This window comes from Rhamphochromis longiceps, linkage group LG4, assembly GCF_057381845.1.
Source record: "Rhamphochromis longiceps isolate RC_006_pf linkage group LG4, R_longiceps_female_GT1.1, whole genome shotgun sequence".
NCBI classification, from domain to species: domain Eukaryota; kingdom Metazoa; phylum Chordata; class Actinopteri; order Cichliformes; family Cichlidae; genus Rhamphochromis; species Rhamphochromis longiceps.
Window position 1 is genome coordinate 22,101,758 of NC_140560.1, and position 17,385 is coordinate 22,119,142.

At 38.8% G+C, this 17,385-nt stretch overlaps 1 protein-coding gene across 1 annotated transcript; it reads right to left on the bottom strand.

Moving 5' to 3' along the window:
• Nucleotides 1-2,854: 2,854 nt before the first annotated feature.
• LOC146671564 (sterile alpha motif domain-containing protein 9-like) lies at nucleotides 2,855-14,791 on the bottom strand. Its single transcript, XM_085403812.1, has 3 exons — nucleotides 14,640-14,791; nucleotides 10,144-10,205; nucleotides 2,855-8,590 (listed from the first exon to the last, which is right to left on the bottom strand). Exons 2-3 carry the CDS (start codon nucleotides 10,145-10,147, stop codon nucleotides 3,954-3,956), a joined length of 4,641 nt encoding a protein of 1,546 aa, XP_085259938.1. The 5' UTR covers nucleotides 10,148-10,205; nucleotides 14,640-14,791; the 3' UTR covers nucleotides 2,855-3,953.
• Between the last annotated feature and the right edge of the window lie 2,594 nt (nucleotides 14,792-17,385).

Consider the following 17,385-nt stretch of genomic DNA (forward strand, 5'->3'; position numbering starts at 1 on the left):
CCTTCACAGACAGATATATATTTTAGTTCTGCTGAGCCAAATAAGACAGGTCAGGGTGAAGAAGTGACAGCCAAAGAAAAGCTTACCACAAAACGGAGAAGTTATGACAAATCAGACTATAAGGCAAAAAGAAAGTGCAGCTGTATGGTTTCATGGACAAAAGAATTTCTGTGGCTGCAATATGACGAGCTAAATAACCAGGGCTGCACATAAGTGGTCCGCAGGTGCACATTCGCTGTCAAAATAAAAAACACGCACAAGGGTTAGGGTTAAATTTAAAAACTGTACTTTTGAGTTAAAATATATATTTATAATTTTAATAAATGACAAATTAAAAAGGCATGAACATTTTTTTTGTATCGAAAAAATATCGAACCGTGACACCAAAGTATCGAACCGAACCGTGAATTTTGTGTATCGTTGCACCCCTAATATACAAATAGCATAAACAAAGTAAAATAGAGAAAATTGTCCAAAATGTTTCAGCACGTCTTTTAACTGGAACAAAGTCTGAGCACATTACCCCCATTTTAATTTCACTCCATTAGCTACATGTACATTTAAAGGTCATTTTAAAAATTCTCTTATTGTTGTTTTTTTTTTTTTTTTTTTTAAATCTGGCTGCTCCAAAGTTGTGGAATGATCTGCCCTTGCACGTTAGACAGGCCACGTCTTCTTAAAGTATACTTATTCGCTGAAGCCTTTGGCACTGTTTAAGGGGGTTGACTCAATTTGTTTTAACATGTTTTGTTTTATTTTAGTTATTTATTTTTATCTTGTTATTTTATTTTTACTTTGCTTATGCTATTTGCATGTACAGCACTTTGAGCTCTGGTTTTATGTTAAAGTGCTTTATAAATAAAGATGGTATGGTAGAATTAGAAGAAATAGAGTCAACTTCTTAAAAGGTCATTTTCTCTTTCAAGGAATCCTTCAATAACACACTCTATCCGGTTGTTCAGTGATGACGCGACGAATCCTACTTCCGGGTCTAAAGTAGTCTGCGTTTAATATAGCTTTTGTGTTGTTAACATGTTTAATGTTATGTATTTTCTTCTATTTGATCTCAAAAAGCTAAAACAGTCAGCGACCACTGTTGACCTCCCTCGGCTTTTATTACCGCTAATCATTTATTTAAGCTCAGTTTTTAAAACCTTACGATGTAACTACAGCCCAGCCCATGCAGCAGTATATGAATGACTAACCTCGTATTGTGGATGGATTATCTCAGTTGTTCTCCTGGCTGAAGTTTGGTCCTTTTACAGCATCCTGCCATGCGATTACATTTGTTCCTGACCACCGAGAACACTCACATTAACTTTTATCGAGTGGAAAAAAAGTTAGCTTGTTTATATTATGCTAACATAGCTGTGTCGCTAGCGGTCACGTAGCACATCATTATATACCAGCTAGCCCAACTTCAGTAACCCTACAAACGTCACTGCTGTTTAGTTTTCTGTCTTCATTTATGCTGGAAGTGATAGCAGAGCTGTACGTTTTAATTTGTTTCCAAAACCCCGCAGTCAGGACATGCTATATTGTATTTAGATAGAAGCTAGCGAGCTAACTCCCTGCTAACTTCTAACTCCGTTAAATGTCATAAATTCCGTTTTCATGGATGCCTGGATGTTAAACTCAATTGTTACACCTGGTAGAGCAGAACGCTGATCATTTTATTAAAGATGAAAGACTTTAGACAGTTTTTCAACTCTCAGTAATCCCATAGTGATCGTTTGATATATGGACCTGCAGCGGAGTTTAGACCCAGACACGGCTAGTGACGTCAGACTGAACAACCGGATTAGAGTAACAAGTGTGTAGCATTGCTAACTAGCTAGCAACAAGCCCCCAACACATTGCGTATGCTAGCGGCTAATCTAGCAAACGAATTAACAAAGTGATTTTTAGATGGTGTAGAACTATAAGATAAGCTGTGTCTTTTTCATAACAGTGACGTGGTTGTATTTACCTTTAACGAGTTGTCAGTCATGGTAAACCCATCAACAAAAAAATGGAGCAGCCGGGTTAAGTAAAAAGTGTAAGGGGGAGTGTTTGCGGTCATGTCCAGCGGGTGTGTGGGCGGGAGTGTGACCTCAAGTCACTACTGCGCAGACTCTAGCTCCAAAAATGCAAGATGGCAGCCTCCAAAAGCGGGATATTTTGGTTTCATTTTTGCACAATGGGAGGAGGTGCTGTTGCACCGTCCATGTTTTCTACAGTCATTGATCCAAACGAAAATGGCATCTAGCTGTGCTATCAAATGCTAAGACTAGCTAAAAGTCTGTGTTGCATAATTTGAAATTTTAATTAATGTTTATTTTAGGCTTATGCTCATGTTTTACTGTACTTGCTGATAAGTCAGCAAGTACATTGTAGCTGTCCTGTTTTAGGATCATTAATAATTAGGGAACCATAAAATTACGGTAAAATTGTTTGCAGTCAACAGGGAGAAAAAAAATCAAGGAATAAAGTTCCATTGATGTTACAGATGATCAAGGAAAGAAAGAATTTACACATTCCTAGTTCCTGCACACAGCAATCCAATTAAGGGATTTTCAAAGAATGGTGACACTATTTTCTGGAGAACACATTGGCCGATAAGCAGTGAGTTTTGTTGTTGATCTCTAATCAGTTCACATCATAAGTTACCATGGCAATATACCCTAGTAAGAAGTGAACTACTTTTGCAGTACAGAAAACCCTGAGTTAAACCTAAAGTTACTTGGATATGACCAAATCCTGCTTTGCAGTACAAGCCTCAGACCTTTCCCCAGCTGAAAACATTTGCCTATAAAAAGCATATGTCACCATTCTTTTAGTTTGAGCAGAACTGGAGATTTCAATTTGACAAAGAAACAACACCAGAAATGTCATTAACCTTATTTATTCATTTATTTTATACATATTTTAAGGACACTTATGTTTACTTAGTCATGTATATGAATAAAATGCAAAATCTTCAAAGAAAAAAAAGATGCACATTAAATTACTGTTTTGCACTTTTACCTAAAGAATCGTGTTGTAAGTAAAGTTAACATCTATGCAACAGTGTCATTCTTCTGACTGCAAAAAACTTTTTTACATCAGTTCCCAATCTATTTAAAAAGCAAATAGGCAAGAAAATTAAATAGTTCACATTTAATTATACTGCTTCCTTATTTATCCTGGAAAATACACAATAATATACTAGAAAAGTACACATAAAGGGCTCATACTTGGAAACAACTTTCCTGTCATGGAACATCAATGGAAAGCTGCATTAAAACTGAAAGAAGGCTCACACTGTAGTCAAGCAATACATGCTTCACTTTTAGCGTAGCTGGTAGATTTTGTTTTTCGGTGTAGTGCATCAACACTGAATATGAACCAGCTCATAAAATCCAAGTACAGTTGGTCAAGAGAACACAAGGAATACAGACAAGTAACAAACACACAGGCATATTAGCCGGAGAGGATATACCCAGCCATGACAATAATTATATTTACATTGTTATTCCTAATAATTTTTAGATTCAGAGTAATTTATGCCGTCCTTCTAATAGCACATACCATAAGAAAAAGTTGGCCCCAAAGTGTAGTTGAGATTAATAGACTAACAATGCAAATATACACTAATAGAAGTACAACCTAAAATGAGACTAATGAAGCATAACAAAATGTGACACCCACATAATCACAATACAAAGTAGTTGGATAAATAACTTGGCCAGATTAAATACATTTACAACTAAACAAAACAGTGGTTAATTATTTTTATGACACTTGAGCAATGTTTTTTGAGTGACACTAAAATTGCATACATAATCATTACATGCTACAACTGTTTAGCTTTATTCTTTTTTTCACAAACTGAGGCTCGTGTGTTTTTTAAAAACCATCCATAGTTTTTTAACATCCATAATACTAAAAAGTAAAAGTAACTTGGATTGACACTGACAGGCAGCGGTTGTTGACTATTTTGTCACAACTATGTTGTAAGCAACAGGGCCTCTGAAATTGAACCCCAGGTAGAAGGTGATGTTTTCATTACTTTGAGGCACTGAAGGTGCATTAACAGGCCTGATATTGAACTTTTTTTCCTTGGGACCTTCAAGATACACCAATCCATCTTTAGTCCACCCAGATACATGTTTTAGCATTGCGGCAATCTCTGGAGTCTTGAATGCCTCACCACTAAACCACTTCATGCGTTTTTCATACAACTTTGTGATTGAAGACAACTCTCTGATTTTTTCAAACTTATTCTTGTGGACGAACTTGTCCAACCCACTCCCATTGCCTAGAAAAAAATGAGTGTAAATCCTTCTCTTCCATGGAGGAATGTCTTTCATCTTGGTCCTGTGGCCTTTTTCCAGGTGCTCAACAGCTGTTTGCACAATTTGATATTTTTTTTCTCTCTCATGCTCTGTGTCGTCATCCTCTGGCCAGAATAGCAATGTAAGCAAGAACAGGGCATTTGGCAAACATTTCATTTTATCATATGGAAACTGGTGACGAAGTGCTTGTAGAACTTTCAGAGGAGCTACTTTTTGATTTTGTGGTGACAGACAGTTCAGAGAAATATGGGCCGCTATGTAATTAACAATATCCATTTGATCAAATTTAGCTTTTAATGGATTACTGGGGTAGAGAGAAAGGATGAGCTCTAGAAGTTTTACTGCGTTCTTCTGATCAGTTATCTTATAGAGAATGGATGTTATGTTGCCACCACCAAGATGATAGATCATCATTCGTTTTTGGAAAGGAGTGAGGTTGGCTGGGATTGATTTCCGATGCTGTAGGACTGCAGCAGAAAAAGCTTCACTGAAGTACTTGCCATACTCAGAGGATTTTATTGCCAACCATTTCAATGGATGACGTATCTTCCCCTCAGGGCCTTCAGGCGTCTCTTCTTCATCTGCATCAATGTCTGTCTGGAAATAACTCAGGTCCTCTGAGATCCTTTCCAAAGTGTCTTCCATTGTCTGGCACAGTTTTTTCAAATGGTCATGAAATGGTTCCCAAGCATCTTTAACTTCCACTGGGATGTAATCTGATGTTAGGTACTTCATACACTCTGAATGACCATTGGATCTGTTTGCAAATACTTGCAATGAAAAGATCAGTTTGAGAAGGCCCAGCCCAACCTCAACTTCAGCATAAAACCCTGAAGTGTTGACATGTTGCATCTCAGCATCAGCTGCTCTCTGACATTCTTGAAAACACTCAAGTGCTTTCAGTGCAGTTTCCACAGCATCTGTTGTGTTTTGCGCCGTCTTTGGTACATTTTCAATTGCTTTACATTTTGCTTGGAACCATTTCTTATATACTTGCCCCTTTGTGTCGAGTATATAGGAGTTGTCAGGCAGCTGTTTCACTGCTGTCTCTGCCCAGTTTTTGGCCTCTTCAAATTTTTCATAAGTATAATGAAGACGAGCAAGTTGCTGTGCAAAGAATGGATCATTATGGAAACGCTCGAATGCTTCCTTGAGCAACTCGATCGCTTTATTTGGGCTTTCTTCAGTTCCACGCACATGCTCAATGAAAGGAGAGAACAAACTCAAAAAGTATTTGTCTTCTTCAGTTATTCTGGATCTTCGAATAAAAAGCAGTCTCAAAAATGTGAGATACTCATCTGTTTCTAAACTATGCTCAAAGAGCACATCCTCGTGGAGCAAATCCATCGCCAAACTGCTTTGAGTTTGTTGGGGTTCCAGAAGTTGTTGAAGAATTTCTTTTGCAACAAGTGGGTGGATGATTCTGATTGATTCAATGTGCGTCTTGTCATCTCGAAGGTGCAAGAAGACTAGCTTAGCCTGATCACTGAGGGATCTCTCAAACTCATGTCGACGAAACCTCTCTGAGACAAACTTTAAGGCAAGCAAAGCTTCACAGTGAGACTGAGAGATGAAAGAGTTTTGAACATATGTGTTCAGCAATGCTACATAACGAATGAGACGACATTCAACAGAGTGACGGTTAATGTCTTGGAGCAGATGTTTCACAAACTTTTGAACATAATTTTCACTGAATCCTTTGCTCATTAGAACAAATGTCAGAATGAAGTTAAAGTCATATTTTTTGTTAAGTGCCTTTTGTTTTTCAGAAAACTTTCTCTTCTCTTGATCAGACAGTTTATGAGTGACAGACACATTCTGTAAAGGAGACTCCTTGCATTTTTTCTCTGGATCATGGGAGCGTCTGCAGCTCAACAAAATGAAACATAGAGTACCATACTGGATTTGTCTTTCGTTTATGGCACCCTCTAGTTCATTCCTGAGATCATCTAGATATTCTTTGTCTGAGTCTTCAGTGAGGAGCAGCACAGAAAGACATCTCTGTGGATCCTTTTCTTCATATTCTCTTAGTTCAACTGCATGTTGTGCAACAACAGAAACTGGATATGAGGGCTTCACAACCGCACACCTTAGACTTTTTCTGTTGTTCCACAGCACTTGTCTTGCCACAGTGCTTCCACCACTTCCTGGGTGATGGTAGATGTTTATGATATTCACTGGAGTCTGGTCTGCATTATATTTCAAGGCATTGTTGAGAAGTTTGGAAGTATCGTGATAAGCATCTCTTTCAATGACCTCTCCAGCATATTTGTTCTCAGCAAGCCAGAAATGCAACCAAGTCACTCTCCCACCATGGTAGAACTGGCCTTCCGTGTTTTCTTTTTCCTCATTGATGAATTCTTTGCATGTTTCATCACAATGATTGACCGTTAGAATCTCCAGTGAGTACATCTGTTCCTCTACTTGTGTTTTAAGAACACATGTTCCTCCCACAAAGACTGGCAAGTGTTTACTGGCATGCGTTTTCACAGGTTGTATATGTTGCAGAGTTGCATTAATGTGGCTCATTTTCATCCCAACAACACTGGAATTGTTTACAGCTTCTTTCCCACATGGATCCTCTGCAAAGCTTTGCCACTTATGGAAGTTTTCCTCTGATTCACAGATGCAGATGATGTCTTCATGACCTTCCATGTCTGTGAAAAACTCATAGAAGGTGTACAAGAGTGGTTTCTCAACTGGTGACGTTAATAGGAATATGACCTGGAATGTACCTTTTGACAAAATCTGATTACAGATCAAAGACACAGATTTTTTAAGTTGAATCATTTTTGTCTTGATCCAAGTCATTTCATCACATGGAGCTTCATTTCCTTTGAAGTCAGTACGGCCATAGCAAAAGATCCAACTAACTTGATCGAACAAAACCATCTTACTTGTTAATTCTTTGATGTTTGTGCCAGCGGACACCTTGTAGCTCTGGAGAGAATGCATATTTGCAACACGGTCGTTAAGGTATCTACTGCAAAGACCTGATATCTTTGAGTCTGGGTCAAAGTCGAACACGCAGAAAATATTCATGTTAATCAGCCAGTCAATGTTACAAAGGTCATCAGGTTTGAATTTGTTTGTTACGAGTATGAACCATTTTTCCTTTTCAATGAATTTCTTACCACTGGTCATCAGCATGGTGAGTTTCCTTCCAAGGTCTTGACACATTTCTGGAGCAATAAGGAAATGATTTTTTTCTGCTTCTTCTCTTTGAGCATCGCGATCTTTGACTCTTTGGTAAAAGTCACTTAGGTTCTTGTCACTCACTGGCTCAGTTTTTGAACCCACTCTTCGCAAAATCATCTCTTTCTCATACTCTACTTTGTTTGCCAATTCTTTGAAATTTGGCAGACGGACTGCATACACTTTGTTCTTGACAATACTTATTAATGGCACAATGTCAACCTCTACCACATATCGCTTTTCTGTACTTTGTCGATCCATAACCTCAATGAACCTTGGCGGTCGCACACACTGGCGTATGTGTTCTGTGTCAGAGGAGAAACTCTTTTCAATGTAGTCCAAAGCATCGACATAAATATCCTTCTCTGTTACAGGGATACCAGTTATCTCGCCATGCACATATCCTCCATCCTCCTTGCTGTCCATCACACCAAAGTGTATTGTACCATTTGATCTGATGTTCATACAACCAGTTGCAAATTTAAGAATCTCTTTGGCAAACTTAGCTTGGAGTCTTGTGCGATCCAATGTAGCAGCTACAGCAAAAGACTTAAATTCGTGGCATGGCGATATCAGATTAAAAGCACCTGATTCAGGTTGCAGGATGCTGTGTTTTACATATAAGAAATTAGTCCCTTCTTGATCGAATGGCCGTGGTTGGCAGTCTTCCTTTGAAATCAACACACATTGTTCCTGAGCAGTTTCTTTCTCCTGATCGCTCAGTGTAGTTTGTGCTGGAGAACCATCACTTACTGTTTGAAGACACTGAACTGATTTCTTACTTTTCTTTTCCTCAAACTCAGTTCTTTTGGAACCAGTAGTTTTTTTCTTTTCTTGACATTTTTGCTGGGAGTTGATAAGCTCATCTCTTTTCTGAATAATCAAATGAGCAGGCCCTGACCTCATGCAGATTTTTGTTTTTAGAAAGTCCTCATCCAGTGCAAGTAGGATTTGTCCATCTACTTCTTCTTCATAGAGTTTTTCTATGTAATGTTCCTTTATTCGAATTGATCTTAGCCAGGTGCTTACTTCAGATTCAGTCCACCCAGAAGCACTTGGTAACTGTTGAGGTATTTTAGCTGTGAGAGCACAAAAAAGCATGTATTTGATTATGCATTAATAAAATTAGTTAAAAAAATATGAGATGTGTGACAATTGACAGAAATTCCATCTTTAAGCGAAATACTGACAATATAATAGTTTGCTTCTTAATTTTAAACTTATTGAAGCTTTTTTTTTTTTTTTTTTTTTTTTTTTTTTGGTCAAAACAATAGAATAGAATAGCTTTTATTGTCACTGTTACAAGAACAATGAAAGGCAGTTTGTCTTTTCTCCATGTGTGAAGCACACAATAGCATAAGTATTTACACAATCACAGACAAATTTACATTTACACAAGAAAGACATGTACAAGTTATACATACACCTGCAAACAGCAGCCTGCAGCAAGGAGATAACAGGGAAAAGAACAGCAAGGATAAACCAAAACAGTAGCATTATGGTCTGTATAATCAAAAAATATACTAAAGGATGCTACTGATGGTTCACCTACGAAACCTGTGAAAGTTTAACTACTAAATATGACTTATTGGGTTTTTTTTATCTGTGTGTACATATCTTTTTTTGTTCTGTTGATAAAGTCTATCCGGTCGTTAAGTCTGACGTCACTAGCCGTGTCTGGGCCTAAACTCCGCTGCAGGTCCATATATCAAACGATCACTATGGCATTACTGAGAGTTGAAAAACTGTCTAAAGTCTTTCATCTTTAATAAAATGATCAGCGTTCTGCTCTACCAGGTGTAACAATTGAGTTTAACATCCAGGCATCCATGAAAACGGAATTTATGACATTTAACGGAGTTAGAAGTTAGCAGGAAGTTAGCTCTCTATCTTCTATCTAAATACAATATAGCATGTCCTGACTGCGGGGTTTTGGAAACAAATTAAAACGTACAGCTCTGTTATCACTTCCAACATAAATGAAGACAGAAAACTAAACAGCAGTGACGTTTGTAGGGTTACTGAAGTTTGGCTAGCTGGTATATAATTATGTGCTACGTGACCGCTAGCGACACAGCTATGTTAGCATAATATAAACAAGCTAACTTTTTTCCCACTCGATAAAAGTTAACGTGAGTGTTATCGGTGGTCAGGAATAAATGTAATCGCATGGCAGGATGCTGTAAAAGGACCAAACTTCAGCCAGTAGAACAACTGAGATAATCCATCCACAATACGAGGTTAGTCATTCATATACTGCTGCATGAGCTGGGCTGTAGTTACATCCTAAGGTTTTAAAAACTGAGCTTAAATAAATAATTAGCGGTAATAAAAGCCGAGGGAGGTCAACAGTGATCACTGACTGTTTTAGGAGCTTTTTGAGATTAAATAGAAGAAAATACAAAGCATTAAACATGTTAACAACACAAAAGCCATATTAAACGCAGACTACTTTAGGCCCGGAAGTAGGATTCGTCACGTCATCACTTAACGACCGGATTAAGATGGAATGCTTAACACTTTGGAATCGGAGAAGAAAACATTAAATTGCAAGTAGGCTACAGATACTTGAAGGTTCCATAAATGCGCAAAAAAAAAAAAAAGGCATTTCATAGAAACAAAATTTACTTACCCATGATTTTCTTCCTCCTTTTGTCACATTATTAGCACTGCGTTTTACTTATCACCTTTTATCTGCAAATAAATCACACAATGACATGAAGTCCTAAATAATTTCAAGTGAAGTAGGTTAAAAGATCTCAAAAAGCAACATATCATGCCACAATCTACGGAAAAAGCTGACAACTCAACAATTCAACAATAAGAAAGAATTTGTAAAAATGGCAATGGGAGAGCTCCAAGGAGAAAACCACATTTGTTTAAAAATATCTTGATGATCCCAGAGACTTTTGGAAAAATATTTTGTGGACTGATAAGACACAACCTTTCGGGATTTTGGGGGGTCCTGCCATGTCTGTAATAAAACTAGCAGCTTCTTACGTTTGAGCATAAGAAACTGCGGTATGCCAACTTGGCAGCTGAGGCAGAGGACAGAGGCTGGAAGATCAAGGTGCGCCCGGTGGAAGTGGGGTGCAGGCTTTGCCTAATTAGACAGCTGCTCATTAAAGAAAGTTTCTTGTAGCCCCGAACTTCACCAATTGAAGATCAACCACCACAAGTTCCTTGCCCAGTCTGATTTTGTAGTTATTGCTTTGCTCTTAATAACAAAATGATGTAAATCCGTTCTGCCGAGCGGCTGTAACACTTGCTGTCTCACAGTTCATCCCTCACTGTGAACACTATTTTATAAGATTTTAATGCCAAAAAAAAAAAAAAAAATAGCCAATGTTGGGGTTTGAATATATAATCTGAATGTGTATTTGCTGATTATATTGTTTTAATATAAGAGAGGCCTAACTCTGAGTACAGTCTGTGCCAAAAAGTACTGACGGGAAACTGCATGCTTTTGCAGCCAGAAAGTGAAACTAAGCAGAGTCTTTGATCGAAACTTATAGTGGTGTGACGTAGAGAGCAAGTATATAAATACCTAGGCTTCTGTTTGTGCTTCAGACCTGGGGTTGTGTGTTTTGTATTCAGGTCTCCATATCCCGGGTATGAAAAGATATTTTTTTTGACTAAAAGACCACTTTGAGCCTTGTGTCTTTTTTAGCCGTAAAGAATCCAAAAGAACTGGATTTAATACCAAGTCTTTGGGCACATTTTGATTTTGCCATTTGGCAAATGTAGCATTATTAAAGCAAATATTTTTGATGCAAGAGCGTTTAAAACAAAACTAAAACGTATATTGTCCCAGAATCACTGTTTTAACCAAACCTCTTCTGGTTACAAAAGAAAGTTTATATGAAATCACAACAGTCCAGTGGGCTCGTACTATCACAAAGCTCAAATAATCCCAAAAATCGACAGCATGTCCTTCATCCTGTTTTCCTTCCCTCGTCCCAACCGGTCGCAGCAGATGGCCGCCCCTCCCTGAGCCTGGTTCTGCTGGAGGTTTCTTCCTGTTAAAAGGGAGTTTTTCCTTCCCACTGTCACAAAAGTGCTTGCTCATAGGGGGTCATATGATTGCTGGGTTTTTGTCTGTATGTATTATTGTACAATCTACTGTGAAATATAAAGCGCCTTGAGGCGACTGTTGTTGTGATTTGGCACTATATAAATAAAATTTAATAAAATTGAATTGAATTGGTTTCTTGAACATGACAGTGAGTTCATTGTACACAAATGGCTTCCAGTCACGAGAGCTCAATCCAGAGACCTCAATCCACAGAGCACCTGTGCGATGTGGTGGAAAAGGAGATTTGCTTCCTGGATGTTTAGCTGATACTTTTAGATATCACCTCAGGCATGGCACTTCTTTTGTTATATATTTTACTGACAGTAGTGTAACAAATGCTAGAAATCACTTTAAAGTCCAATCTTCGCTATTGTAATTGGACCCCCTTCTATAGCCCTAGTGATGGGTCGTTCGCGAACGAAATGGCTCTTAGAGCCGGCTCTTTGACGTGAACGACGCAAGCCGGCTCCTTATCGCGAGCCGTCACGTGATTTTTTTTTTTTCTCTTTCTCTCAGCCTCTCTCGCACTTTTTTCACTTCACTCTGCATGTGAGCCTTGTGCTTTACGCTGGGCAGAGGGGGGAGGGGCGGTAGTTACACTCAGTAGCACAGGAACAGAGCCAGAGGGAGAGAGAGAGAAAGAGAGCCAGGGACAACAACGTCACATTAGAAAGGTATCCGGTTGTTCAGTCTGACGTCACTAGCCGTGTCTGGGTCTAAACTCTGCTGCAGGTCCATATATCAAACGATCACTGTGGCATTACTGAGAGTTGAAAAACTGTCTAAAGTCTTTCATCTTTAATAAAATGATCAGCGTTCTGCTCTACCAGGTGTAACAATTGAGTTTAACATCCAGGCATCCATGAAAACGGAATTTATGACATTTAACGGAGTTAGAAGTTAGCAGGGCGTTAGCTCGCTAGCTTCTATCTAAATACAATATAGCATGTCCTGACTGCGGGGTTTTGGAAACAAATTAAAACATACAGCTTTCTTATCACTTCCAGCATAAATGAAGACAGAAAACTAAACAGCAGTGACATTTGTAGGGTTACTGAAGTTTGGCTAGCTGGTATATAATGATGTGCTACGTGACCGCTAGCGACATAGCTATGTTAGCATAATATAAACAAGCTAACTTTTTTTCCACTCGATAAAAGTTAACGTGAGTTTTCTCGGTGGTCAGAAACAAATGTAATCGCATGGCAGGATGCTGTAAAAGGACCAAACTTCAGCCAGGAGAACAACTGAGATAATTCATCTACAATACAAAGTTAGTCATTCATATACTGCTGCATGGGCTGGGCTGTAGTTACATCCTAAGGTTTTAAAAACTGAGCTTAAATAAATGATTAGCGGTAATAAAAGCCGAGGGAGGTCAACAGGGATCACTGACTGTTTTAGGAGCTTTTTGAGATCAAATAGAAGAAAATACATAGCATTAAACATGTTAACAACATAAAAGCCATATTAAACGCAGACTACTTTAGACCCGGAAGTAGGATTCGTCGCGTCATCACTGAACAACCGGATAGTAATCATCCACAACTATTTTTCAGTTGCAGATGATAAAGGATTCAGAAAGTTTATTCATGCGGGCCTATATGACAGAGAATATGCATGTTCTTTTTGTTTTCATATTTTAATTTATATTTAATTGTGTTGTGGTTTGCAGTGTTTTGTGTTGTTTCACTTTAATTTTGTAAAAGGAAAAGGCTGAAAATTTAAATAGTTAAAATTTGACATGTGAATAGTTGATTTTTGTATTATATGATTTATTTATTACATTTTATGTGGAGTGAATAAATAAAAGTATATTTACGGTGGCGCCTAGAGACAAAGCACATAGAAACTCCGAAGCACGTAAAAACACGTACAAACTCAAAACACGTACAAAAGACAACAGAAGTGCTCCAGGATGCTGGGCGCAGTGTTAAGCTTTTGTTACCTAGTGGCTACACAATCCAGCAAGTACCAATGACCGGATTTGGTGTGTGGTAGTAACAGGTAAATTAACTTTTTTTTTTTAAAAATTATTTGAATATACATGAGTATCTGTGTATAAATACACAAACAATACACACATGCTTTCAATTGTGTAATTTAAGTGATCTAGTAGCTCTGCTTTGGAAGTTCAGTTCATGCTAGAAATATGTTTTGGAGTTTGTACGTGTTTTGTCTCTAGGGGCCACCGCATATATTTATATATAAACATATGTAAATAAAACCACTGTTTTTTTACGTTAGTAATTCCTTTTGTGCATAATTTTATATTATTGTTAATAATAAATAAATTAAAGCAACAAAACAACCTGAAGAGCCGGTTCGGAGCCGAAACAGCCGGCTCTTTTTAGTGAGTCGAACCGAAAGAGCCGATTCTCTAAAAAGAGCCGGAAATCCCATCACTATATAGCCCGGCCCCTTTGAAATCACATGTCAGGCATGTCGAGGCAATGTATTTCCAGAGGCACACTTAAATCTAAATCACTCAAGGACAAGGTTGATTATAGAAGTATAACGCCCAGCATATAAAGAAAAAAGTAGTGGGTGGCGGGGGTATAAACCTGATTTTGGGGGAAACTCAGAAGCGGTTTCAGATTTGACTGCTAACTGTACAAATGCACTTTTTATGGTGAAAAGTAAAATTAAAGGTAATTTTGTTATAACTGTCCAAATAAGGGCCAGCAAGCGTTTCAATATAGCTGCCACATTTCTTACACTTTGAATGAATGGTGTAGCGTTATTCATTTATTTCGTTTGATTAATGTTGAGAAACAGCGCTCGTGTTTGTAATACGGCATTTTTCAGGAGTCATGTGAAAAAAACATTCTGTCACCGTTTTTCTCGACAGCTGCTGTTAACTGTAAAGTGTCTGAGACAACACCTAATAAAGCAAATATTTTTCATGTGCTTCTAATCTGTGACTCAAACACGTAGGCTAACTCTTACAATAAGAATCACTAAAAACTTTTATAAGAAGCCGTGATTTCAACCTACAAGTGAGACAAAAAAAACTATTAGATCTATAAGATATGGCAAGGCAGTTATCTTACCTTGGAGAAATACCGACGGAAAACAGTCCCTGCAGGCATACAAAGAAAAGTGCCGCCTGTGTTTCAAGCCCGATATGTTATGTGTCGTTTCCTGCTATGCTGCACACGGTATCCTCGATCAGTTTCAAGTTTCGTTTTTGGAGAAACAAGCCCGCAGAGCTGCACCCCTGCACCGGAAAGCCCACAGCATAATGAGCGTCACGTGATTGTTAAAAAGAAAAAAGCTGTTTGCGTTTTAATTTTTGAAATAAAGGTATTTTGAAAAGGCTGTTTAAAGATTCAGACAAAATAAGTACCAAAATGTGTTAACATTGTTTAATAGGATAGATCTAAGTAGTGTTGAAGCCTACCATATTGGAAACAGTATGGTATGTTTTTGTGTCCCGTCTTTGTACTATGCTGTAAAAACCGGGATGAGTGAGCATCTGGGCCCTGTTTCAGGAAGCCGGTTTAGTGGAAAAACTGAGTAAGTATACCCTGAGTTAACGAAAACTCTGGGTTTTCGGTTTCACAAAGCGAGTTCAGCTGCAGCCTGAGTGAGTCACTTTGACGACACACTCCGTGAAGCTAACCTGCCCCCTAGCAGGTTTACTACAACTAACCCTGACTGTCTCCGCCCCTTTGTCGGAAACCTGACTGTAGGAAGTGTCGGACATGGCGTGCCACTTCCTTGAAGAGCCAGTAGATCGTGAAGCCCAAATTCTCTGCAGAGCTCTCCGCCGGGAGAGAGTGATCAGAGCGCGTTTGGACATTTTATCATTTCCTGATGATTTTCTGTGCGAACGTTACCGTTTCTCAGCACAATCTATAATTTATTTGGATAACATCCTCAGGCCATATATTACGCATGTGACACATCGCGGACATGCTCTCAGTTCATTGCATATTATTTGTATTGCACTTCGGTTTCTTGCAAACGGGAGCTTTCTGTATAATATTGGTGACGCTGAGCACGTTTCCAAGGCTACCGTCTGTCGGGCAGTCAGGAATGTTACAGTTGCACTGAAACGTCTCCCGTACTCGTTTGTGGTGTTCCCCGGTCATAGACCCACAAGATTTATCAAAGAGGGATGCCACAAAATTGCAGGTATCAGGATGACCAAAACTTAATGTATGATGTGGTGATACTTGGACTACTACTTAAATTGCACATTTATTTTCAGGGTTCCCAGGCGTGATTGGCTGTACAGATGGCACTCACATTCCAATCATTGCTCCTTCAGTAAATGAAGGAGACTATGTGAACAGGAAGTCTTTCCACAGCATTAATGTACAGGTACATAGTTCCCTGTAGCATGTCAAACTAACAAATTATTTCATTATAGTAATGGATGCTAATTTGTGTTCTCTGCACTGTGAAGATCATATGTGATGCTGCCAACATTATCACAAATGTGGAAGCCAAGTGGCCAGGCTCTGTCCATGACTCACAAATATTCCATGAATGTACACTGAGCACAAAATTTGGACATGGTGAGTTGAGAATACTTTAAAATATATAAAGACCAATTGCTTCAGGGACATTTGAACTGAAGTGTATCCTTCTGTCTTAGGAGAGTTCACTGGCTACTTGCTTGGTGATAGGGGGTATCCATGTTTACCCTATTTGCTTACCCCTTACCCTGACCCTGAACCGGGCCCACAGCAGCGATATAATCTGGCTAATTGCAGGACAAGAGCCAGAATTGAAATGACTATCGGAATGCTTAAGGCCCGGTTCCAGTGCCTGCAAAGACTCAGGGTCACCCCAGAAAGGGCATGTGACATTATTGTGGCATGTGTGATTCTTCACAACATTGCCACAATTAGAGGAGAACACTGTCCTTCTGAACCAAACATCAGCAGTGATCCAAACCATGAACATCCTGACCCTCCCACGGACATACAAGATGGAAGAGCAGTCAGAGACACCATATGTCACAATCATTTCCTTTGACCCATCACCTCAACATGTTGAAAGAGGAATAAACAGATTTTTTTGTTCAACTGGCTTTATTGGTCGCCTGTATTTCCTGTACACAAAGTATTAAAAGATGTAAACCTCATAAAGTGTCTCTGTTGCTTCCTCCTCTGTAACAGCTGTCAATGTTTCTTCATTATTTTCCTGTAGTAAAGAAATAAACAACATTGCTGTTCTACTGTAAACTCATATAATCTGTGGAGTATTACTCACAACTGCATGTTGGTCTGGCTCAACAGGAGGCTGCACCAGATGCAGTACACCACCACCATCAACTGATAGAATATGAGGTTCATACAGGTCACTTATAACTTACAAGGGACCAAATGGCAATTAACAAACATACCAATCACCTTACACTTCATTGTCATTATGCTCTCAAAGACAACCAAGACTGAGGGAAGGCAAAATCAGTAGGAAAATAACTTCACTACAAAATAATTCATTATGGTAAAGAGTTTATCAAATGAATGAGTAGCACTGCAAAGGTGACTGTGAAGAAAGGATGTATGCACATCATGTATTATTTTGAATTTACCTCTTATGTAGGCACTTGTGTCTTGCGGGGTTATTGACTCAGAGGATGTCCCCGCAGAGATGCCTTCGGCCACAGGGCGCCCACTGTTTTGGCTGAGGGCCAACTGCTCAGCCTCTGTGAGTGGTGGTGGTGGAGGACCCCCACCTGTTTTTCGGGCCTCCGCTTTTTTTCTGTTGGCTATAACGGGTCACATTTGAGCATACAGAGTAAGCAAATATGTACTTGTAATGTGCTCAGATAATTTCAAT